General features: G+C 35.1%; 4 protein-coding genes across 5 annotated transcripts; 2 read left to right on the forward strand and 2 right to left on the reverse strand.

Annotated features, from left to right (window-relative positions):
• Window positions 1-1,981: 1,981 nt before the first annotated feature.
• Window positions 1,982-5,676, reverse strand: LOC125209639 (protein tesmin/TSO1-like CXC 2). Its single transcript, XM_048109229.1, has 8 exons — window positions 5,340-5,676; window positions 4,348-4,508; window positions 3,262-4,269; window positions 3,105-3,179; window positions 2,852-3,035; window positions 2,694-2,789; window positions 2,546-2,612; window positions 1,982-2,454 (listed from the first exon to the last, which is right to left on the reverse strand). Exons 1-8 carry the CDS (start codon window positions 5,442-5,444, stop codon window positions 2,066-2,068), a joined length of 2,085 nt encoding a protein of 694 aa, XP_047965186.1. The 5' UTR covers window positions 5,445-5,676; the 3' UTR covers window positions 1,982-2,065.
• Window positions 5,677-10,858: 5,182 nt separating this feature from the next.
• On the forward strand, window positions 10,859-13,228 carry LOC125202101 (protein XRI1-like). 2 transcript variants are annotated; one of them, XM_048100439.1, is made up of 9 exons: window positions 10,859-10,924; window positions 11,033-11,082; window positions 11,524-11,579; window positions 11,656-11,778; window positions 11,938-12,068; window positions 12,146-12,209; window positions 12,302-12,389; window positions 12,476-12,522; window positions 12,597-13,228. In XM_048100439.1, exons 2-9 carry the CDS (start codon window positions 11,060-11,062, stop codon window positions 12,932-12,934), a joined length of 870 nt encoding a protein of 289 aa, XP_047956396.1. In that variant the 5' UTR covers window positions 10,859-10,924; window positions 11,033-11,059; the 3' UTR covers window positions 12,935-13,228. The 2 variants fall into 2 exon arrangements, with proteins under 2 accessions (XP_047956396.1, XP_047956397.1); XM_048100440.1 differs by lacking the exon at window positions 10,859-10,924 and having other exon boundaries at window positions 10,998-11,082.
• A 1,910-nt stretch (window positions 13,229-15,138) lies between these two features.
• On the forward strand, window positions 15,139-18,139 carry LOC125223189 (serine/threonine-protein kinase STY13-like). Its single transcript, XM_048126211.1, has 6 exons — window positions 15,139-16,261; window positions 16,843-16,961; window positions 17,043-17,248; window positions 17,320-17,494; window positions 17,586-17,720; window positions 17,797-18,139. Exons 1-6 carry the CDS (start codon window positions 15,946-15,948, stop codon window positions 18,001-18,003), a joined length of 1,158 nt encoding a protein of 385 aa, XP_047982168.1. The 5' UTR covers window positions 15,139-15,945; the 3' UTR covers window positions 18,004-18,139.
• Window positions 18,140-18,324: 185 nt separating this feature from the next.
• On the reverse strand, window positions 18,325-23,579 carry LOC125223182 (ATP-dependent RNA helicase SUV3, mitochondrial-like). Its single transcript, XM_048126198.1, has 16 exons — window positions 23,336-23,579; window positions 22,699-22,822; window positions 22,490-22,611; window positions 22,202-22,392; window positions 21,354-21,494; window positions 21,016-21,138; window positions 20,446-20,523; window positions 19,876-20,044; window positions 19,601-19,713; window positions 19,430-19,510; window positions 19,277-19,342; window positions 19,075-19,139; window positions 18,941-18,986; window positions 18,735-18,851; window positions 18,554-18,645; window positions 18,325-18,488 (listed from the first exon to the last, which is right to left on the reverse strand). The coding sequence occupies exons 1-16, from the start codon at window positions 23,382-23,384 to the stop codon at window positions 18,395-18,397; spliced, it is 1,671 nt and encodes a 556-aa protein (XP_047982155.1). The 5' UTR covers window positions 23,385-23,579; the 3' UTR covers window positions 18,325-18,394.
• Between the last annotated feature and the right edge of the window lie 965 nt (window positions 23,580-24,544).

Below are 24,544 nucleotides of genomic sequence, written 5' to 3' on the forward strand. Positions count from 1 at the left end.
TTAGTTTTAGTGAAGTTGCTCTCGGTTTAATCCATGCAAATCACGGGGATGGCATCAAACAATTTCATGGAAAGAGTTTGCGATGTTAAGGTGTACTTCGATTTTTTTTCAAGTGATTGTATACTCTAGTTTTTATATAAATCCATTAATCATTGGTAGCTAACTGCTGGAATGTGACAAATGGTTCAGGTTATCCAGCATGACGCTTGTCTCAATATGACATTTTCTATTATGTCATGTTTCATTCGACCTTTTGGCATGACTTTGATATGGAGAAAATATTCCTTGATAAACATGAATACATGATTTTGCTATGATATTAATATAAGAAGAGAGAATTAAAGGTTCACCCATACATCATCTACTCAGTTCACTTATACATCATTTTCAGAGATTTTTTCTTTTTAATTCTATTTTATGTATAAATAATTAAATATAATATAATATTTATATATATCATTTTCGGTATACCGCGGTACATGTAAATTTATACCTCGTACCGAAAGATTTCGGTAAAGTATCATACCATATCAAAAATTATGGTATACCAAAAAGCCAGTATTTTTGGAATTTTCCGATACGATAAGTGTGATGTTTCAGTATTTTTTTCCCCACCCCTAATCATGCTTACATGTAGAACTCAGTTCTGTATTATTTGAGGCCAAGTTTAATGGCTAAAAATGGGTTTTTGGATTAGAACTTTAAAAAAGTCATATAATGTAATTGACTAGTTTACGGGTTGTTTGTCTTAATACTCATAAATCATAATTAAGAAAGTCTAATAATATTATCAACATAAATATATAAATAAGGGGAGTACTAGGGCGCATACTTAATTAGAGTGCTAACGTACATACAATCACATGCTGCCACGTGGCACGAAAAATGCAATATTGTATACAGAAAAATGCAATACACATTTGTCAAGTTGTACATGCATTTCTGTAGATTGCATTTTAATTATAGGCAAATTGCATTTTATATTGTTAAGTTTTGCATTTCACATATACACTGCAAAATAAACTATATATAAATGCAATTCGTCTATATATAAATTGCAAATTAACAGTCAATATCTAAAATGCAAAACTCAACTATAAAAAATGCAATCTGCCGAAATTCATTTATAGCTTCTACAAATGTGTATTGCATTTTTTTGTATACAATATTGCATTTTTTGTGCCATGTGGCAGCACGTAATTGGATGTAAGTTAGCACTTTAATATTAGTTAGCATATTAGTATATCCCTAACCCTATGCTCTGTTCTTTAGTTATAAAAGAATATGTAGATTATTCGAATACTCACAATAGGGACGCCGTCCCGCCGCCATGCTAACGGCATCTATTACGTGAGGAGAGACGACGGACAGCGATCTGCTGGCGCCTCAGGTAAGGGCATGGGCTTGGGGTGGATGGTGTTCTCTCGGCGCCTATAGTGCGCCGAACAACTGCTGAGCCGGCGCAGTCAGCATATTTGTTTTTTTTCAAAGTAGTAACTGATAATATTAAAATATTATTCATTTTTTATTTAATAACAATTATATATTGTGTCACTATAATATAGTGTCAAATTTTATGCTAATAGTAGTATGATCTAACATCTGTGTTATTATGATAATACTATGTTATGATATTACATAAATAATGTTAATGATAAAAATAATATTAATTGGCGGACGCTAACAGCAACTTGGAGAGATTTATAATTTTCAGTTTTTTTCTTTAATTCAGATAATGTTTGTAATTGATTTTTAAAACAAAATTAAAATTGAAACTAATATTCATACTATCTTCAAGTTATTTAAGCATTAAATGAAGCTATTAATTTATTATTACACATAATTTATGTACTTACTATTATGTCCTTTAACATAATTGATATATTTACTAATATGTCCTTTACAGCCAGATATGTTATTGCCACATAGATTTACTGTTATGAAATTAGTAAAGTCTTAAGATAATAAAAGAATGAATAGATTAAGAGTCAGAGAGAGAGCATTTTATTGATGAATAAAGGCCAAAAAAACTCATTCAGCAGAACAAAACTGAGAGCAAGCATAACTACTGGTTGGATGCAAGGGAAGGGAACAACGGGATGGACTGAAGTACCAGCTTGCGGCTGCTCCTCAGACCAGTCAACGTCTGAGGCGGAGTAACTCTCTTCCTGTTAGGCGAGGACGCCTTAATAGGCGACCCTCCTCCTGCAAGAAAATGTGGCATCTCGTCTCCCCCCTCAACATGCGGCCTCCATTTAGGCGCTGGTGGTGGAAACGCTAAACTCGAGTTTCCAAATCCAGAATATGAGCTGCTGGGAGGAACATAGGCTCTAGGTGGCCTCTTCCTTTGATCAAGATCATCGTGAATTGAAGCCTTGTAGCTGTCGAGTGCAGCCTTCTCAGTAGTGTCGTTTTCATCCTCTACGTCCTCGTGCTCTGCTGATGCACACGAACCTGATACATTATGTGTATAACGAAACAAGTTAGCCAATAAATATACTATAAGTAAATATGGAATTAACAAGAGGGATGAGTTTAGGCTCACCGTCTTTTCTGCCAAACGCGTTCTTACATCCTTCGCATCTGCAGTTTATGGAGCATCCGACACCTCCCTTAAAAAGGTTAAAGGCTCACTATCAAGACAAAAAGGGGGGGAACAATAGATATACAACAAGTAGGGGAAGATAACCAACTTGATAGCATTCACAGTATTTCTTGAGGCAGCCAGATTTCTTGCAGTTGCATCCTCTTTTATGGCGAGCAGAAGCAGGAGTGTTGGCGAAGTCATCCTGTAGCAAAGAGTGTCAACACGTCGTGCCCAAGCAAGACGAGCAAAAGGTTCAGGTCATACCCCTATTATCTCTGATACAGAATCAGAGGTCCTGATCACTTTAGGAGCAAATGCAAGAGGATTTCTTGACTCAATCTGCTTGCGCGTGGCGAGGACGATTTCCTCGTGCACGGGCTTGTTGAAGCAGTCTATACACGCGCACGGCTCCACACAGTAGACACCAGCAGCAAAGCACTCACAGTAACTGCAGTTCACACTATGAATTAGCTATCCATTCCTAGTTTTTTAGGCTTATGCAAAATGTGAAACTTACAGTTTTAAACACTTCGATTTTTTACAATTGCATCGTTTACAAGATTCACCGTCTCCACCTTGCTCCGACTTACGCCTGAATTATCAAATTCCAGCAATTTATGATCAAATGACTCTCAAGTGTAAAAACTAAATCTCCCTGTGAAAAGCTCACATACCTCCTTTTCTTAGGACTACTCGGATTGATATCTTCATTCGCAATATATCCAGATTCCAGGCTATGATCTTCCAGGAGAAGGCTTTTGAAGGTATCAACCCCACTTTCCAACAGGTAGCTGCTTAACAAGTCTTGGCTAGTAGTTGGAGGAGGAAAATGGGCAGATGAGCTCGATCCGATCAATAATCTACCAGAAGTTGATGACTCGTGAGTCGCTGCCAAAGCATTCAAATGCAAGCCGATCCCAGGCAGGAGACCAGAGCAGTCACTTCCAGTCTTAGTCCGAGCTATTTGCTTGTCCGAGGAAGCATTGCCATCAGAGTTTGTTAGCAGAAGAGGCGAATCACGAGCTGATCCATCCTCCATATTCTTCCTATGGCCTCCTGCCATCTCAAAGACAAGAGAGCGCCTTTTCATACCACGAAAATTCTGCAAAGGCATGTTTTCAATCATCCCAATTCCTTCTTCAGGCTGGCAAGACATGTTTTCAGCTGCGTTTCCTCGTTCACCACAAGCCGCTGCACCAAAGGATTGGACGTGCTGGATGGCATTCCTAATGCTCCTATAGAAAGCGGTTGCAGGATCAACAGACTCATTGCAAGCCTTTGCTTTTGGTGATTCAAAGATGAATAGATCAGATGAATCAGCAATCAAACTGTCCCAACAGTTCCCAATAGTATTGCCTAACACCTCCGCGTTCGTCTCACTCATGTTTACACTCCTCTGGCTTTCCACAATTGCTGAAGAAGTGCAAGCATACTCTGCTACCTGTTTGGCCTCAAGACCACTCAAGCCCGAGCCAACAATGTCCATCTCACAACTCAGCGTTTCTGCAAACTCGACTACAAGCTTCGAGCATACATAAGGTGGCTCACCAACCTTTTCACCATTTGCATCCGGATTTGACTCCTTGTGTTCGTCCAAGTTCATAGTGACTCCCATGTTTGGATCAACTTTGTTCCCATCATCAGTGGAGAACTCGGGCTTTGATGGATCTGAAAGACTGTGCCTGGACACAGGAAACAACAATTACTACATAAAACACAAATGCATACAACATAGATTTTACGAAAGATAGAAATGTTACCTGCGAAGAAATCTAGATTCCCTGAGGGAAGCAAGGTGGGGTGAACTGAAAACGGATGGAAGGGAAGCAAAGCTAAGTGGATTTATCGTCTGAGAGATGTGCACCGGTTTAACCGGCTTGATAGGGGAAAGATTGTTGAGGAAGCTAAAGACAGGGGAGTCCTGCATGTAACGAGGGGAATCATCAGAAACCAATATCACTGAAAACACACATAGGCCGGGGGCAGCCGTCCCCTAAATCCGCCACTGAATTTAGTGCAGGAAACACACACACACACAATCAGTAAAGATGAGACATAGTGCATTAAAGGATGAGAATTAAGCATAGTTTATGAATGTAAGCTCCATCATACTGGGAGAACTGGAGGCCTAATCTACTTATCAAATAACCAAACTCCCCCATATTTTCAAGGTTGATGGGCTGTCTAACAAGAAACACAGAAATTAAAGAAATTTGATCAATTGATCAGTTATTGGTAAGTAAAATCATACTTAAACAGCAAATCAATGTGAAATAGAATTGAAAGGCATAAAGAAGCTTAAGATGAATCTGAGATCTACTGCCACACAATATGCATAATTGGACTTAGTAATCTCCCCAGAATTTTCAAATTCATATAAACAATTGAAAATGCATACCAAATTTTGCCTAATCCATGAATAACACCAGTTAAAGGGGAATAAAAAAGCAAGATAAAGCTGCCAATGAAATCCACATTAGCATTGCCGCAAAAAAAAATGCAAGAAAATAAAGAGATAATATGTCAATCAAAACAGAATTCAACACCAGGAAAGCTTTTTTATGACCAACATTTCTGTTATCAAACTTCACAAATCAGCAATCCACCCAAAAAAAACAACTCAAGTAAAATGACAAAATCATTGCATGTTTCAGCAGAACCACCTGAAACCCAGTTTTCATCAATTTCGAAGCAAAACCAAAAACCCACAATAAAAAATTCAGAAAAGTGTTCCAATAAAGCCTAATCAAACCTCAAATTTGGCAATGGAGTTGGCGATCTGGCTGCTCTTGCTTCTCTCTGGAGTTCCCATGACTTCTCTCTCTCCTCTGGAACTCTCACACCTCTCCCCCATCATTCTATCTATTTCTCTATCCAACTCTGAAATCCTTGTCTGAATTAGACAACCACACACACTAAAAAAAAGACACACTATTCTTTTTTTTTGTTTGGTTTGTAAGAAACAAAAGGAGTCAAACGAAGAAAGGAGCGGGAAACGAAGGTCAGCAACACAAACAATGATAAAGAAACGATTTTTCTTCAAGAAAATAGAGACCCCACAAAAGATAAAGAAGAAAACACACACACACAGAGGCTAACAAAGAAAAAGGAAAAAAAAGAAAACACACTACACACAGTCTCTCTGCAGTGCTGCGTTGTGGATGAAGTTATATATGCACAGCAAACTAAGCCAAAAAAGGGCTGTTGTTTGTTGGGAGGGAAAACAGTGACAAAAAAGTAACGTAAATAACGCTTTCAATGGCAAATGTATTTATACAGATATTCTTTGATTATCTGCTTTATTGTTCACAATTATTCCACGTGGTTCTTTTGATTTCAGTGATAATTTTTGTTTGTTGCTAAATGATTTGGGTTTTACAGTTACGAATTGGTTTTGATTGTGTAATAGCGGTTTTAATCGGGTGTATTATTATTGTTAATTACGGAATAATTTTCATTTAAGAAAGGCATTAGTGCTCAATCATTGGCTTAACTATCAGTAAAACTATGCTTTAATGCCATCTGTTACTATTTCAGTAGATCCAATGTATATTAGATTTTACATTTTTTTATTTTAATAAATTAGTAAATTAGTATAGGCCCAGTTATAGAAATGCTATTATTATTATTTCATTTTTATTCATGTTGACTGTTTGATCTTAGGTCTCACACTTTATTCAGTCAATCAATTGATGTAATTTTATTTAATTTGTTGAAAAAGGTAAATGTGATTATGTTGATTTCACGATATTTAGGTACAAGGTTTGTGGCACAGTTATGATTTCATGTTAGTGCAGTTTTATCATGATTAGTAACTAATTATTTTTGCAAACACGATTTGTTCTTGCTCTTCATGATTTTATCTATAATGATTCTGTTTTCTTTTAACATTCAAAACAGGAAAAGGAAAAGGAGAAGAAAAGAAAAGAAAAGGATGGATTGGAGGAGAAGCAATGAATAATGGAAAAAAGTATTTTACTCTTTACCAAAAAGTAGCTACATGGAGTATATATATTGCAGTAATTCTATTACAAAGTAGCCATAAATAATAAAGGGTAAATTGTTAAAAAAAACTACGAAGTTTGGTCAATTTTGGTCTCTCGTAACTTTAAAATATAACCAATTATATTATAATTTTGACATTTTTCTAAATTGTCTCGTAGCAAAAAATATCATCATGCTACATTTCTGAATTTATCAACGTAGTGAATACATAATATTAAAAAATAAAGACATAATGACTAAATATTAAAGGACGGAGTAGACTATTATGTTTGCATGGTATTCTTTGTTTGCCAAAATCATAGTACATAATTTCCTCAAATCATTAACTATCATATAATTGAGAAAAACGTCAAAGTTATGATAAAATTGACTATTTTTAAAATTGCGGATAAACCAGAATTTGATCAAACTTTATGATTTTTTTTTTTTTTTTGCAAAATATGTTTTAATATCTAACCTATTATCAAGTACACTACTAAAATAATGAAAGTAGAAATTGTCCATTTTAAGAACGTATCATCTTTGTGCACGATCTAAAAAATCAAATTTGTGGACTCCGACCTAATCAAGAAAGTCGTAATCGGCATCTGAAGATGATAACAAAAGCAATAGCAATAACTATAGCAGATAATGAACGAAAAACAAAAGTAAATTCAAACCCTAAAAAGTTGGGAGAAGCTACCATACTACAAATACCATAAGATGGAATTAGTAGATTTCCCAACCCACCCTATAGTATCCACATTGACTAGGTGAATGCATGGTGTCACCAAAATAATAAATAAAGAAATAAAAATAATAAAAGCAGTGGAAAACATGCCAAAATAATAGAAATGGAATTAAATGTTGGCGCGCCGGAGAATTTAAATATGTGGGACCATACGTGATCGGCCACGTGAGGTGTACAATTACTAACCGTGGTCCCGCCCGCACCTAATTATCTAACTTCAACGCCACAACATACATCTCGTGAAATTTGTATTTATTGTTAAAATGGCCATCATTATTTTGTACTCCATTTATTGTTGTCACATTTATGATTGTTAAATTGGTCGATCGACACATGAATTTTTCTAGTCATTTTCTTGAAATGACTGTGTCAGCACAAAATGTGCGAGTGATTTTAATTTTTAAGTACACTATATACATTTCTAGATTATTTTAAGATTTTAAATAATACTTACTACAGTATTTCCTTTCTTCCTTTGTTGAATCTTTATTTGCTTTTAGCACTGATTTTAATGAATAAAAGGATGTTGATAACTTCAAAAAGAATAAGATAGGATCAGACCAGTAAATTTTTTTGTCCTAATTTATTTCCACTTTAACCCCTTTTACTTTGACTAATTATTTCTTCTTTTTCTGAATTGGATTGCCACATTTACTGGTGGTTCCCATTCTATTTAGGACATTGTCTTAATGTCACGTGACACCCTCACCTTCTTCTTCTCCAGATATTTTACAGTATCAAACTTGAAATTAATGGTCAAAATCTTATGAAGTTCTTGTATTGTGTTTATGGTCTAGCACGTGACATTTTGGTTCATGCTATTCATATTAATTTTCTTGAATTCATATAAGGGATAACAAAAAATAACAAATGTCCGATCCTTATTTTTGTTCCATCCTTCTCTATAGAAGACAATTTTACTATTTCTCGGATCATCTCCAACTATACACTAAACCTCATTTCTTGCATGAAAAACTTCTTCAATTATATTGTAAAGTTTACAATCTAACAATGTAAACTCAAAACCTATTTTTGTGTTTTTCTAAAAAAAATATCAAATATTGGTCTACTGCAAAAATTGTGTGACACATAGTACTTAAAAAATGATATACAATTTGAGTTTAATGTAAGTGATTGAAGTAAATTATTTTTTGATACGACTTATATTCAAAAATGAATTTGAATTTGGTATAAATGATTAAAGATGGTATTACCCCTCCTAGGCCTTAGCTCATTTCAACCGAAGAGGGATTTAATATTATCACATATTATATCATGATGATAGTCTTTTACCCTCGGCCATTGGGGTGAAATTGTGGAATGGGAAATGTTAACTTTATTTTAAATATAGAAATTTCAAAATATGGAATTGGGGAATAAAATAAAACAAAGTAAATTATGATGTGGTTTGATATAATTTGGGGTACATAATGTGTTCAGATGTTGAGCTATAATTTGAGATTTGATTTAAATACCGACATGATAGCTGAATTAGTGAATTGTGGTATGATTTAGAGTTTGAATTGGTAAATATAATTACCAACGATATAATATAACATTACCAAACACGTTGAAAAGAATAAAAAGTTATCAATCATATCAACAGAATATATAAAAAAAGAGAGGCCATAATCAACAAATTGGGAAAATCCTAAATGCATAAAATATTACCCGTACTACTCTACTACTTTACTAGTCTACACTACCATAAGCAATAATGGAAAGAAAACAGAAATTATATACCTTGCTCTCAAAGTTGTTGCAAAAGTATACTACTACTACTACTACTCAATAGTAATTGGTTAAAGTCTAAAAGACTAATCAGATTTATGAGCTCGTATGTACACATAGTTTTCTCCATGTCAATTAATTTGAAAAAAAATTGATAGTAATATTTTTGTGCATGTTCATATATTTGTGTGCTTGCTGTTATAAAGATATTGTCTAACTAATGTACCCATATTCAATGAATATTATGCTGATATAGACATGCTTCAATTGCATATATCATATGTATATTGGCATATATAAGCAGGGGCGGAGCCAGGAATTTGTAGAATTGGGGGCAAATTTACCTATGACGAAATTTTACACTTTTGAGGAGGGGCATTTAGTAGAAGATTAAAAGAAATTAATTTAAAATAGGTATATAAATACATGGATGGAAAACATGAGGTGGGGCAATTGCCCCTCTTCCAATACATGTACATCCGCCCCTGTATATAAGAACATGTCAGTACTCACGTCATCTCCAACCATTTACATTAAACTCAAACTCATTTTTGAGTTAATGTCACCAAAAAGTAGTTTTACCACAACCATTTACACCAAATTCAAAACTTACACCATTTTTGAATTTTTGTCTCATAAAATAATTGCAGTAGGAGTATTTAGTGTTGTTTCACAAAAGAACGCCAATATTGAGTTTGACTTGAGTGTATAGTTGGAAAAAATTTCTACATCAAAACTCATTTTTGAGATATGATTGGAGATGGTCTGACTGAGCACGCCACTCTCCCTTGACGTGTGCGTGACAGTGCATGTGCCCCGAAAAACACGGACTAACAATAGAATTTTCCATAACTAAAATTAAAGGTAAATGAGTAAAATCCATTGAAGTTGAATCAATATGAATAAACTTGATTAAAACATTAGATGTCAAATTAAATGACTGTTATTAATAAGTGGAGTATAATTTTCATTTGAGATGTGATTATTATATAATTAATCAATTGGTTTGTCTATCTCTCTAGTCAAGGCCCACTCTCCTTTTATACAAATCCACTTTATCCGATTTTATCTGAATTAATATTTTAACCATTTATTTACCAATATGTGTACATGAACTGTATGTGCTTGTTTGACAGATATTACATTTCTTTTAAGTATTTTTTTATTATATTATGTATATAATTGATATTGTATATGCCCGGTAATAGGTATCAAGAGGATCGAGTCAATTGACCATGAATTAACTAACTCTCGTTGAATGAGATTAAAGAAATTTTAGAAACGAGAATGGAAATACTTAATAAAAAGTAAATGCTCGTGAAATGTTAATTATTTCAATTAATGTAGCAGATCGTTTAAATACAAAACTAGACAATTTTAATACAATAATTAACTCCGGTCCTATCAAAAGTGGAAATTAATTCATTGTTTAAATCAATTGCTTATTAAGTCATCAAAATTAAAACATATACAAGAATATAGATCTATGGAAAATAAAAAAGCAACCATGATCAATCAATATTGATTCATTAAAATTAAAACATTTCAATAATATGGATCAATCAAAATATATTGACTCTTCAATCTTCATAAAGAGTCAATGAAACAAAAAAGATAACTAATCCATAATTGAGATCCCATATTCTCATGTAATAACTTATAACTTTATTCTTTATCCGCTCTTCACACACAAAAAAATTCTATATTTATGTCAAGATGTATATAATGTTTACTTCTGATTTGCTATAATGTGTATAATTTACTATGTATGTGTATTATTCAAAAGATGAGCTTTTTCATTAATAGTTAGCTATATATTCCGTCTTGGAATGTGTAGTTGCTGAGTTTTATTTTTTTCATTTATTAAACAGGTGAATGTTTAATTAAACCTGTAACGGCTAGTTAAGATTTGTTGTTTTATAACATTATTATAGCAGTTGTATTGTCTGATTTAAAGCACTATTTTTCTTTTATTGGAGGAAGGAAATTTTTTACAGGAATAGAAGATGAGCTACAACAACAATGGCAGGTTAGTTCTTCAATCCCCAACAAAAGCCCCATTTTGTTTTCTTTTAATTTTTCGAAGAGGGTCCATTTTAATACTATTATTTTCTTGATATTGTGGTTTATCATGCTATTTTCTAAATCTGTAAATGAGAATGTTAATCCTGATTGTTTAGCTATCTTGGAATATCTGATTCTTGTATACTGTTAGATGTTTTTTCTTGAAGAACTTTCCCATTTTTTTTTATGTATTTGACTAGAATTTGTTAATTAGGGCATTGTGTATGCACAAAAGAGGTTTCTTGATTTATTTAGTTAGAACAATCATTTCTTAACTTCAGCATGATTTTCTTATTGTTTATGGTTTCTGGGCTTCTTAGATTATGCACAAAGCTAGTTTCTTCACATCAATGTGGATTTCCTTGTTTAAGCTCATTGTTAAAAGAAATTGGTGAATTGATAACAGTGACATGTGGGGCTGGAGAAATCAGGTTTATTCTCTTGAAGATAACACTAGCATAGGTAAGCTTTGAATTCGTGTTTTTTGCTTGTTTGATTGAGGGCTTCGAAGCTTAACTTTGCCTAATGTGGCTGGCAGAAGCATCTAAGTCTCCTATGAATGAAGTGGAGCACAATGTAGATCATATCTCTTATATGTTCGACAACGAGACTACCCCGGTTAAGGCCTGTGGAGACTTGCCCTACTACGTCTCCAACAATGGTACGATGTTCTGTCCATCTAATCATTGTTAATTGGTGATTGATGTGATGAAGCAAAATCATCTGTTTTTTCATCATTTGTGACTACGCTTGTTCTATCTGTGTGCATTCTTGCTTTGTCCATGTTGCTCAACTCATGCCTCGTTGGACAAAACTGCAGGGACATCAGGGAAAGAGTCGGAGCTGTACAGGGATCACTCGTCTCAAGTGAAAAGGCGCAGGATGCTGCAGTTTGAGTCCGAAGTCTTGGAAACGCCCATTTGCAACGATGAGGAGTTTCTAAGATCTAAGGTTGATGCAACTAGTTAATTTGCCATTACATTTTTTTTCCAACACAGATTCTAATTCTTGTTTGATTCCTTGTTTAGGAGACAGAACAGTCTCTTGAAGCTGCTATTTCAGACATGTCAGAGTGGGTCGCTGGTTTCACAAGTTCGTCTCTCACATATCTCGTGCCTGAGTTTAAAACACGCGTGTGTTTTTTATATAACGAAAGTACTAATATATAGATGGCATGTCTGCAGCCAGCGATGAGTGCTTGGATCCTTCATCCGAAGGGTGGATGGCAGACTGCTTCAATGATCCTGGGATGCACCTCTGCAACGAAGATTTGTAAGTTCGCCATCACTTTTTCACCGTTTCTTTTTCTCAAGTAAAACAGTATTCATGACAGGAGATCTTTGTATAATAAACAACAGCAATAGTGCATGTGGAGGAGCCTCCGACGTTCAAATTGATGTTACGGGTAATCTAAAAACCATCTCCATTACTTCCACCTCTCGTTTGATCTCTCAACGCAGCGTAAACGTGCTATTGCAGAGCTTTGCAACACTGCTCCTACTTATGAGGTCAAGAACAATCTTAGTATTAGCACTCCTCGAAACGTTGTCTTCAAAGGTACAAAATCATACATGCGAACGCCTCCTAAGCCAGCATCATCGGTGATCTATCCATTCACATTCATCAAACCATGTAGTCTGCTCGGACACACGACTCTCCAGGACATAAACCAGAGGATACACAATCCACCAAAGCCTAAACCAGCAGAAGACGAGTATCCCACATCAGCATTCTCCGGGAAGCCTGTCGTTGGGAAGACCAAAATCCACACCGAAGGTGGGAAGGGCAGCATCACAATCATGAGGACCAAAGGGTAGGTGATGGTCAAGGATGCTCGTTTCTCACGAGGAACGAGAGTTGCAGCAGCGGTAAGCCCGCTCGCGCCTTGAGATCAGTTCCCAACTGATTTCTCAAGATTATACCAGAGGATCTTAGCTTAAGTTGAGCCTCATTTTTGCATTGTTTCTATAGAGGAAAGCTACTTCAGTTTTCATTGTTTTTCTTTGTGATAAACACTTGAACAGCCATTGATTTTGAGGTTTTCCTTTTCCTACAGCTTTCTCAAAATGATAGGCATATAAATGTATAAATAGTTATACTTGTCGATGCCATTCTCTTTTTCCTTTTTCAACATGTTGGTATTGATTTCAAATTTCAGTACTGAAATGTGTGTATTTGTTTTTTTTCTTCTTTTGTTGTGAGATGTGTTTTTACTGCATTGGGCTTGAATAAATATGTAAAAAGGCTAGTAAATATTGTTAGAGCCCAATAAAACATAACAACACCTTATCAATATTTGGTGGTTAGTATTTAAAAAAAAAAGCAAAGTGTTAAATTCATATTTTCTTCTACAAACTACTAGCACAAGCATTCTTTGTAACAAACTTTCTCATCAAAATTATTCTATCAACTAGATGTGAAAAGTTCTATAAGAAGAATGTTTGTATTCATTCATCAGTGAGGCTATACTAATTTAATCTTCCATTAATTATTACAAGTATCTAAAATTAAGTACCATTAGGGTATAATATTATGATTATTATTATGGTTTCTATTATTTTTGTAGTAAGAAATTTTGGGTCCCACACGCGCAAGATTCGAATCTGGAAGATCAATAATATTTAATTATTTTGTTTATTTGTTTACGTCATTAAAATGTGAGTCTAAAATCAAATTTAAATTTATTAAACGATGAGATAGTATATTAATATATTCCTCCATAGAATCAAATAATCTGATTGTTTATTCTGTATAGGAAAACTCAATAACTCATTAATTTATTGGTAGTCAACCTTTTGTGGAAGACTCGTATTTGTTGGATCTAATCCATTAGGCGTGCTCTTTACAATTGAATCAACCGAATATTTGTTGAAACAATAAATAAATATTATTTATAGGTAGACTTTCTTTTAATTTGCAACTTCTCAACTATTATTGGTTGTATTAAAAGATTAAATTTTAGAGACGAGTTTGGTTTGACATCCCATTCAACTATTGCTACTTGTTGTCAATGAAGGCAAAGTAAACACTAAAACAGGTGGTTGCTTCTTGATACCTTAAAGTTAACATTTTTACGTTTATGCCTTTTTCCATAAGCATAATGTATACATGGGCTCAAGTGATTTTCTTATAAATGTCATCATAAATGAATGAAAAAAGGTTATGCTGCATATGTTATACTACTACTATAGTATATATCGCTCTCGTTTTGTTCAAATAGTCTTAACTTTTTTGTTTTATTCATTTTGTTTGATTCAATAAATTAAGCATTATTATTAACAAATTGCCAGTTTTCTATTAGAATTAAACCAAATTAAAAAATGAAAAAAAAAGAGTATAATGTGGATAATTGCCAATGGTCCACAAATTAACCATACAAACAATAACAGCAAGGGAGTACCTTGGTATCTTCGCCACAGCTCCAACTCCCCTCGTCTTTTATTTGTTGTGATTGGATACTTACTAATAAAAGTACAAGATTAAAGATACTTCTTTGTTTAGATTATGCAATGCAAAAATTGGTGTGAGATGATTAATAATACTCATTCCGTCTGCCACTAGAAGTCTCATTTCTTTCCGGTACGAATTTGAGAAATGTTAAGAAAAATGAGTGGAAAAAAGTTAGTAGAATATTGGTCTCACTTAAATATATTAGTTTAAAATGAAATGTGAGTGAAATGAGTTAATGAAATATACATGACTCTTTTAGTATTTATAGTAAAAATGAACCAAGACTCCTATTTGCGAACAGACTAAAATGTATAAATGAGACTAAAATAAATAAGTGGAGCCACAATAACTTGTGTAAATAAATATATTGAATGTTTCATGGATTGAATTTTTGTTTTTAGGCCGTTTTAGGCCGAATTTAAATGAGACTCTTAAAGTGAGATGAAGGGAGTAAATTAAAACATAGAGGAGGGGTAATTTGGTAAATTCAAGCGCGCATTTCTAGATTTTCAGGTAATTTAGTTGGACGGACATGCACGGAATAGTACCTTTATGTTTTTCGGTGTACCTTCTGTCCTATCCTAAATTCTCTCTCACTAGAAACCTTTGTAAAAGTAAAACCTCAATTTTAGGCAACTCTCTCTCTCAGCCCTTTATATCTGGACCCTCATTCTCCGTCATTCTTCTTCACATAATTAATATTCTCTCTTTCTGGGAATATGTCGGCTTAAATTTCAAGTTCTTGATTTTTTCGAAATCTGGTCAAATTTTGCGGTTTTGCAGTTTAAATCGTGCGATATACGTATTCGTAGCTAGCATATGCTTGTTAGTATATTTTGATTGGATATCTGAAACTGTTGATTTGTTTCACTTGAAGAAAGATTTGTTTTTTATTTTGTTTTTTGGGTTTGATTCTGTTAAGAAGATTGTTATGGGTTGTGTTGGAGTCGGTCTCTGCGATTAGAAAACAATTGTGGTCATTTTCTTAGGGTTTACTTTTTATTCTTTTCTATTTGGGCATTTTCCCCAGCTCTGATTGCTGGCTTGAATAAATAAGGCTTTTCATTTCTTGAAAAGTCAAATTTTAGTTTTTAATTCTCTTGCATTACTTTGTCCTCTCTTTTATATGAATCTTATTGGCTTTGAAGTCCACATTGGAATAGACTTCTTTGTTTAGCTCATTCGTAGTTATTTGTGTTAGAGTTCGTCTTGCAATAGGAAAGTTATCAGAGTTTTCTTTGCTACAAATTTGGTGATAAAAAGGTTGAATTGAAGCTTTGATCACATATTGATTTTGTATGCTGGTTGGCCTATTTTAGTTAAAAGTTTTTGATTCTGCTGGCATATTTTCGAGTTTTAAGGGCTGAGTTTTAGCAACATGGATCCGAATACGAGTGAGGAATTGAAGGGTGTGGGAAATAGTAGTAGTAAGAGCTTGTCGGATAAGAGCGTAGGAAGCATTAGCAGCAAAGATATGATTTTTCGGGCGGATAAGATTGATCTCAAGAGCTTAGATTTGCAGCTTGAGAAGCACTTGAGCAAGGTTTGGTCTAAGAATTTGGAAACTCAGAGCAGCCAGAAGCCGAGAGAGGTGTGGGAGATCGATCCTACTAAGTTAGAACTTCGATACCTTGTGGCTCAGGGAACCTATGGCATAGTTTACCGGAGTACTTATGATGGTCGGGATGTTGCAGGTATTTGTCCAATCTTGTTGTAAGGCTGTTTTTATCGGCTGTATCTTTTAGGCGATGCTTGTTGCTTTCTTTTATGGTCGATACTAGTGAAAGCTTAAGCAATGACTTGATTTTATTTAGCTTTTAAATATCAGAGTAAATGTTTTGGCTGATACTGTATCTACGGAGTGATGGTTTTTGAAGTCGTTATTCAACCAAAATGCGGTTATTACTTCAAACTTGTGGTGCCCTCTAAGTCATAGTAGTATTTGCGCGAGTTGCTTCTTTAATAATAGCTCATCTTCTTCGATAGACGAGTTCATTTTAGGCCTCATGACGTCCCTTTCTCTGTTTCACCACTCTGTAGCTATGAAACATCATCTGCGTATTTCTTATAACGACAACCCTTGATGTGTTTCTAGACATTGCTTGTATTCGAGTGCATAGATTTAGATTTGCAGCAAAATTAAATCGAAAACACGGTGGATTAGATAATTAAAGTAACTGAGTTGCGCAGTGAAAACTTTATATGCCACATTATATGTTTGTGTGATCATTATTTATAGGAAAAATCGAGTTTAGATGTTTTTCTTCTTCTGCAGTTAAGGTGTTGGATTGGGAGGATGGCACAAAAACAGCTGCAGAAGCTGCTGAAATTCGAGCATCATTCAAACAGGAGGTTTCTGTTTGGCACAAGCTCAACCATCCAAACGTTACTAGTGTAAATATCTAACTTATTTCACGGTCTATTCTCCGTGTTTGAAGTTTTTGTAATTATTCCTAAAAATGAATCTCGTTGTAGTTCATTGGTGCGTCAATGGGGGTGTCACAATTGAAAGTTCCTCCAAAGAATCCATCCGAGGGTTACACAAACCTTCCACCAAGGGCATGTTGTGTTGTCGTGGAATTTCTCTCCGGAGGCACATTGAAGAGCTACTTATTCAAGAATCGAAAAAAGAAGCTTCCCTTTAAAGTTGTGATCCAGCTTGCTCTGGACCTTGCACGAGGGTAATCTTTCTTAATGTGCATTTTGTCTCTATTATTCGATGTTTTACCTTATGCCATACGTCTCCTTGCAGGTTGAGCTATCTGCACGCGCAAAGGATTGTACATCGTGATGTCAAAGCAGAAAACATGCTTATAGGTGCTCAAAGAACACTGAAAATCGCTGATTTTGGTGTCGCTCGTGTTGAAGCTAATAATCCGAGCGACATGACTGGTGAAACCGGAACTCTAGGCTACATGGCCCCTGAGGTAACTCTCTAGAAATGACATAAAATATGGAAATCAATATCCTTTGTTGCGACGTATATGCTTATAAATGATAAATTTATGGTCTACTTAGGTGCTAGATGGGAAGCCTTATAACCGGAAATGCGACGTATACAGCTTCGGTGTTTGCTTGTGGGAAATATACTGTTGTGATCTGCCTTACAACGATTATAGCTTTGCTGATATTATGTCAGCTGTTGTTCGACAGGTAACTTTTATTCACCTTGCTGTGATTAAGTTTTGAGTGTTCGATCATTCTGATACTCTCGATCATGTCTTGGTAGAATCTACGCCCGGAGATCCCACGTTGTTGTCCTAGCTCTCTTGCAAGCATCATGAAACGGTGTTGGGATGCAAACCCGGACAGACGGCCGGAGATGGATGAGGTTGTGAGGCTGCTCGAGGCAATCGACACGAGCAAAGGCGGCGGCATGATACCGGAAGACCAATCAGCAAGGTGTTTCTGCTTTGCTCCGACTAGAGGCCCATAAAAGATTGTCTAGCTTCTCCTCTGTTTTTTCAGCCATTAATTAGATGAATTCCCATTTGTGAAGATAGTTTTCTTCATCTACTTTTAAAGATTTATGGATTTGTGATTTTCTTCACAATGCTATCTATTTGCCTTCATTATTGGCCCTTTTTTTCCTTTTTAATTCCAAATGAAATGACAGATTTGCAAAAATATTGTACCGAGTAAAGTAATGGAGGTAGGAATGATCATTTTATTCACCCCATTTCATCATAAAATTTAAAGAATGTGTAGTTTATTTTTTGTACAATGTTTAAATGCAACCAAACTAAATCAACTAAGCTATGTCAACAAGGTTTTTCATTAAATTGCTATCCCTAAAAAAATAAGGTTTTGTGATTACAACGAAATGATCAATGCAAAGATTTCAAGCGAGTGGGGCGAGGTAATTTTCTAGGGATTGGCTTCTTCTCCCATTCACTCCTTCCCAAGAACTCCTCGATCAACCTAGATGAATTTTATCAGAAGCAAAACAAATCTAAATTATATTTCAAGAGTATAAGTATACTTACATGCTGCAAATGGCCTTTTGCGACGATGCCAGCTCCCGGTCGGGAAAACACTCATCCATATGAAAACTCAGCCAAACGTACAGATCCAGAACCTACAGTTACCAACAGAAGAATAACTCCATGACATTTCTACAGAATGGATACAGACCATGGGTCGACAAAGATACTAGCTATTACTGACCTTATGAATTGATTCGAGTTCCTTTAGTTGCTTGTGCGACTTGGGTATCTTGAGTGTTCCGGGGGTAAATATTTCCTTGAGCCGCACAGTATGATTTGTAGAATAACTTGTTGCAAACTGACATCAGAGAGAGATAAGGTAGAGTATGAAAAATCATGCCACTAATTAAACAAGGTGACGAGCTAGAGGCTACAAGCATATCCGACCTGAGTGAGTCCCTGAGACGAGATGTCATCCTCCATGTCAACGGGACTGGAAATAAAAAAGCAGGCTATTATCATGAAGTACGTATATCATTGTGTACGAAGGGGATGATTCAATAGCAGAATATAAATGTCACCTCATAACAAATAGATACTTATCACTCAAAGTAAGAGGTAGCTCATCTATTACGGCTGCTACTTTCTGTTTATAGGCAACAAAAAGTTAGCAACTACAACGATAGATATTTTAGAAAAGATGAACAAGCATAGTTGGGAAAATGAAGTGGATATATCGTCTTGTGTGTGCGAGCAGTGGAGGAAGGAAGGAAGCAAGCATACCAACATCTCCTCGCAATTAGTGATAAAATAGTTATCTGACAACTTGGCGTGCTCAACAAAATGCTCCTAAGAAGACAAGAGCAGATAGGTATCAGACTAGTTAATGGATACTGAAATAAACACGTACAAAGAGAGAGACAGAGAGAGACGTACCAATATCTGCTTTAGACCATAAGTTGGATGTAAACGTGAAAACATAACTATTAGATCGAAGCTAGGGAAGAGTCCAGCTTGCTGCATCACAGAATGTCCAACCAGAAATTGTGTCATGGGAAAAATTCCAGCTTAAGTTGGTAAGAGCCAAAATGGAAACACCCTAACTACCTCCAGAGTAGGAGAAGGGGAACTTAGTGATGAATGAAGTAAAGGTAGATCATCAGCCTTTAGACAAGTCACTTCACCAATAGGAAATTTAGATTTGTATCTTCCAGCTCTTCCTACAAGAAAATTCATGACATAAATATATATTGCGTACAAATGATAAGTATATTCTTAACAAAAACTACTTAAGACAAAGACTTCATGAAGATTTGCCACTCAGCATTAATTTTAGTGGAACACGACTTACACAAGCACAGTTGGCAAACAAAATAGCTTACCTGCAATCTGTTTAATCTCAGAAACAGTAAGGTCCCGCATTTCTATACCATCAAATTTTTTCAATGTTGAAAAAATTATTCTGGATATGTTAAGATTGAGACCCATTCCAATGGCATCACTCGCCACAAGAACATCAAAACCATTGTTTTCATCGTTGAACATTGTTGCCTGCAATCTTAAGGAATTTGGTTAGTTCAGCCAATTTCTGCCTCACCAGATAAAGAAATCAAAATGAAAATGGAAAGATAAATAAAATTATCCTGTAAGAACCAATAGCATGTAGTCTGAATGAAAAATAATATATATATGTGCGAATAGATGAAAGCGAAATAGTAAATCCATAGAGATAATATATGGAGTATAATTGACTTAATCAAAAGCAAAAAACTGAATCACGTAGAAGGTAGATGTCTCCAAATGCCTTAAACATTAAAAGCCTTCAGTAAAAGGATATATTTCAACCGCATTACAATCAGATACAATTCGAGAAGACAAAGAAACCTATCCAATTTACTACACTATTTAAATAAACAAATTCCTAAGCAAGACAAGTGATAGCCATAAAGAACCTGTCTGCTTCGAGTGGCTGGAGGCAATGAACCATAAACAACGGAGCACATATGCTGCCTTTGATCTTCGATTAGTCTCTGCCAACATAACAATGATAAGAGGGGAACTCAAAAGCCTATAAACTAGTGACCACATTAAAATCTGTATATACATGAATTTGATTTGATTCAGATGACACTGTAATTATATGAAACATCCCTGACATTATCTAGAAAACCCTTAAATTTATATTAGAAGACCTATACACGTACAAAAAATAATTGACTTCTCCACTTTCGACCAATACTACAATGATGTGCATCCAACTCACAAGTAGCTAATTTGATTAGTACTACGTAGAAGCTATGCGTCTGCCGTATTGTGTTTAAGTGAAGATCAGGGCCATATTTTTGGCAGTTTCTTTATGTGCAACCCATTAGTTTTAGACTTGCATGCACATGGTTCTTGCCTACATGGTGACTTTAGAAGGCTTCAAAAACTTGCAACTGAGTGTCAGTGGGGAGGTACAAAGGGTCAGATACTGAGTGCATAAGCCTACCTAAAAGAAAATAAACTGGAAGTTACCATACCTTCATTTTGTATATCTCATAACGTGAGAATGTGACAATGCAGTCACCTGTCCGTATCTTGGAAAAAGATCCCAGCGGAACATCCAAGGGGACAAGAGGTGAAAGTCTATCATAATATTTAACCTGAATCAACAGGAAAAGTGTACAGTTCAGATTCACTAAGAAGAACATCACATTCCTCTTCTGTAATTTGGCAATTGGCCCCACGATAGACATAAGTACATGTGTTTGAAAACAGTGCAGTTTAAGATTGAGAGAGATTATAATTAAAAGAAATGTGACTTGTGTGAAATGAAAAAGAAATTCATTCTACAGATTAGAAAGCCGAAATGCAATACCTCGACAACATCATCGGTCACTTTAAGCATCTCTTTAATTAAAGGAACAGCTGCTGGATCCCCACACAAGTGTAGTTCATCAGCACATATTCCTAGTAAAGCCCTGGTAAATGAAAAGCCCCTTGTTTTGCATCCCAACATCTGTGAGAAAGATAAGATAGTAAACACAGATTATGTTGCGCACACATACTCAATACTACAGAACAGAATCCATATAAAAAATCAAGCTGATGAAAGAATTTAGATAAGGATGCCTAAACTGTGAAGAACTACAAGTGAAATGCAAACATGGAGAACATAAGCAATCAAAGCCACACCCAACCGCCGTATCAAAGAAGAGAAAGGAAAAGAAACCAAATCAGAAATTTCCATTTCAGAATAGCATAAGTTGTTTTGTCCCGTCCAGCACCTTGGAATGAAAAAAGATAACCAATGTCATAATACCAGCTAAAAAGAGACAAAATATCTTTCAAGCATGTAATAGTTTGCCTTTCAATCTTTAAATATTTTGATCTACCGTCCATCTTATTTATGATAAAGTTCTATTAAGCAGAATATAATCAGCACATGACGGCTTCTCGTTAGGATTTTGCTTAGAAGTGATATTCCCACCCAAATTGTCCTTCCCTACAAATAAGATTTATAATTGGACATTGGAGAAAATATCATCTTGGTCTTCGAAGGGGTAAAATAAGCATCAAGCAAATAATCTTACAGTCCAGCAAATACAGTTGCTTTGCAAGAGACACACAAACATCCTGCTAGTGACACTATCTGGTATGCACAAAGATCTTGATATCTGAAGTAAATAGACTAAAAATAATGTCCGACTTAGACCATAGGCACACCTGAATTTCATCTACAACCGCACAGCTATAATCAGAATTGACATCTGACATTTCTACAGTAACAGCTTTATGTTTTGCTCCATCAATCTCCTCTCTCTCTTGCCCAGTAATGAGCTCACAAGGAACATTGGCCTTGTTCAGACGCTGAGCAACCTCCCACGCCAAAAGTCTCAATGGCCCACAATAGATACCTGTGGCATGATTGTTAAGTCGAAGCCTAGATTCCACCTCAATAGATAGACCTAAACGGCCAACGAAATGCATCTTAAAAATATGAATATTATGTACCTGAAGGACTCAACTCCAACCGCTTCAGAGCATGGTATGTTTTGCCACTATTTGTTGGACCAACATGCAATATTACATTCCGTTTTTTTCGTCGAGCAACAGGGTACCATGTATGAGGGCGCCTAATTTGTGAATACAGAATTAGTACTACAAAAATACAAATGAATTGCCAAAATACCAAACTCCATACTGACAGAAGTTTCTCTTACGTGAGGTCTGTAAAATCAAATTTAACGCGCGGTGTAGAGCTGCTGAGCTTCCTTAAGCATTCATAGATGCCACATGAAGTTCTAAACTTCGGCTCCCACGTAGAGCAATAGAAATCAGTATTATCTGACCAGCAAGAGTGAAAAAAATGAAGATAACATAACAAAAGAATTGCAGTGAAATATTTAATGCATTTGCATTAATTTCCAATTATCATTCTTCTGCACTCTATCCCAAATGCACTAATAACATCGAAACGGAATAAATCAAATTCAAGAACCCGAACCTTGAATTCCTCAGCTTGGTGAATCTAATAGTATAAACAGAATATGCCCCATTTGACCCACTCCTATAAAAAAACGCACATATTTATCATATGTTCTTCTTTTAACGATCCCCATTCTCATACTTGCCTAATAGCTTCTATAAGGAGCTCCCATTTTCACGGAAAGCAATAACAATTGAAACTTTGTTATTGTCTCCTTTCTGTTCAATTTTCTTCAAATTTCCATATATTTTCAAAGTATTTCATTCATTCCTCAATTTTATTTTTCAGAATTTCCATCAAAGCCAACCAACTAGAACTACGGAAAACAACAACAAAAAAAAACTCAGGAAAAAACTATAAAAGTGAATTACCGGGAAGCAATGACCGAGAAATCCTCCGGCGGAGAAGCAAGGAGCCCATTTGACTATTATACTTTTTAACTTAGAGAGTGTCGAATTCACAAGGCTCGGTGCCAAATTAAATGGAAATTGTCATCGCAGAGAAATTGCAATTTGGGGGTGCTAAAAAATTGGCGCTAAAATAACGAAACATTGGGAGAATTGGTGGCGCGAGATTTCAGTTGAGGTGAAGAATTTCGGCGTTAACCCGCCGACTCCGAAAATGTTCGGCGTTTATATATTTGCGTCTTCGTATTGTTTGAAGTCTGTTTGAGGGGAGAAAGAGTATTTTGCAATTTGGTCCTCGAGGATTAGAGAAATATCTATTAGGTCCAAGAGGTTGTAAGGGAAGTCAAAATAGTGGATAACTAGATATCATTGTATCAATTCCATCCTAAAAAATCTAAGAACCTTAATTTTAAGGTCTACGAGGCGTCCATCGGATCATTTCTCTACATCATTGGAGAAAGTATATGTTGAGCGTTAAATAGAGGCAAGACATCTTAAGGGAAAGTGAAAAGGGAGAATATTATAAATACGTTAGCTCAACCGTTGTTTATACTGAGACGCCCAGCAGATCATTTCTCTATATATATGTATACAGTATATAATTTGTTGACGAAACTTGAAAATATATATGGTTGAGTTACATGATTGAATTATAACTAGAAAGAAACATATACACGTTGCGATTTGGACTACAGTTTGGCTGGGAAATGTTATGTCCTAGTATTAATAATAACAATTATATTTTTGAATCGTTTTATCCATTTTTCTGTGTACAGACTAAGTATCTTCAAATTTAAGTTAATTTTGTTATTTTAAAAACTATCATGTCACAAATTATATATAGACAGTGTAATTCGTGTGTTATATGTAGAATGAAGTGTTTAAATAACTCAAAATTGATATCGACTATATTGGTTGACTTATTATTGAGTAGAGATGAAATCTATGTGCATGTGGATCACATTAATTTCATACCAAATGTAGTAAGTAATTCACAAGCTCTTTTTTGTGAAGAAATAATGTTATGCGTTAGTAAACATAGCTCTCTTTTCGATCACAAAGATATTGGAAGTTTGGGAAAGACACAACACCTACTTGGTCTCGAATAGTTTTTACGAGACAAAACAAGATGAAAAAGTAACATGATGTATGAATTTGTTAAAATTGATAATA

Source organism: Salvia hispanica, chromosome 1, assembly GCF_023119035.1.
Source record: "Salvia hispanica cultivar TCC Black 2014 chromosome 1, UniMelb_Shisp_WGS_1.0, whole genome shotgun sequence".
NCBI lineage: Eukaryota > Viridiplantae > Streptophyta > Magnoliopsida > Lamiales > Lamiaceae > Salvia > Salvia hispanica.

Coding starts and splice junctions, on each gene's coding strand:
- LOC125223189 (XM_048126211.1), top strand. CDS start 15,946: ATGGATCCGAATACGAGTGAGGAATTGAAGGGTGTGGGAAATAGTAGT. Junction 16,962..17,042: donor ACCATCCAAACGTTACTAGT/GTAAATATCTAA, acceptor ATCTCGTTGTAG/TTCATTGGTGCGTCAATGGG. Junction 17,249..17,319: donor GCTCTGGACCTTGCACGAGG/GTAATCTTTCTT, acceptor GTCTCCTTGCAG/GTTGAGCTATCTGCACGCGC.
- LOC125202101 (XM_048100439.1), top strand. CDS start 11,060: ATGAGCTACAACAACAATGGCAG. Junction 11,083..11,523: donor AGCTACAACAACAATGGCAG/GTTAGTTCTTCA, acceptor AATTGATAACAG/TGACATGTGGGGCTGGAGAA. Junction 12,390..12,475: donor CACCTCTGCAACGAAGATTT/GTAAGTTCGCCA, acceptor AATAAACAACAG/CAATAGTGCATGTGGAGGAG.
- LOC125209639 (XM_048109229.1), bottom strand. CDS start 5,444: ATGATGGGGGAGAGGTGTGAGAGTTCCAGAGGAGAGAGAGAAGTCATG. Junction 4,509..5,339: donor ACTCCATTGCCAAATTTGAG/GTTTGATTAGGC, acceptor CGTTACATGCAG/GACTCCCCTGTCTTTAGCTT. Junction 4,270..4,347: donor GAATCTAGATTTCTTCGCAG/GTAACATTTCTA, acceptor TCCTGTGTCCAG/GCACAGTCTTTCAGATCCAT.
- LOC125223182 (XM_048126198.1), bottom strand. CDS start 23,384: ATGGGCTCCTTGCTTCTCCGCCGGAGGATTTCTCGGTCATTGCTTCCC. Junction 21,139..21,353: donor TGACCGATGATGTTGTCGAG/GTATTGCATTTC, acceptor CTGTTGATTCAG/GTTAAATATTATGATAGACT. Junction 18,987..19,074: donor AAGTATCTATTTGTTATGAG/GTGACATTTATA, acceptor TTTTATTTCCAG/TCCCGTTGACATGGAGGATG.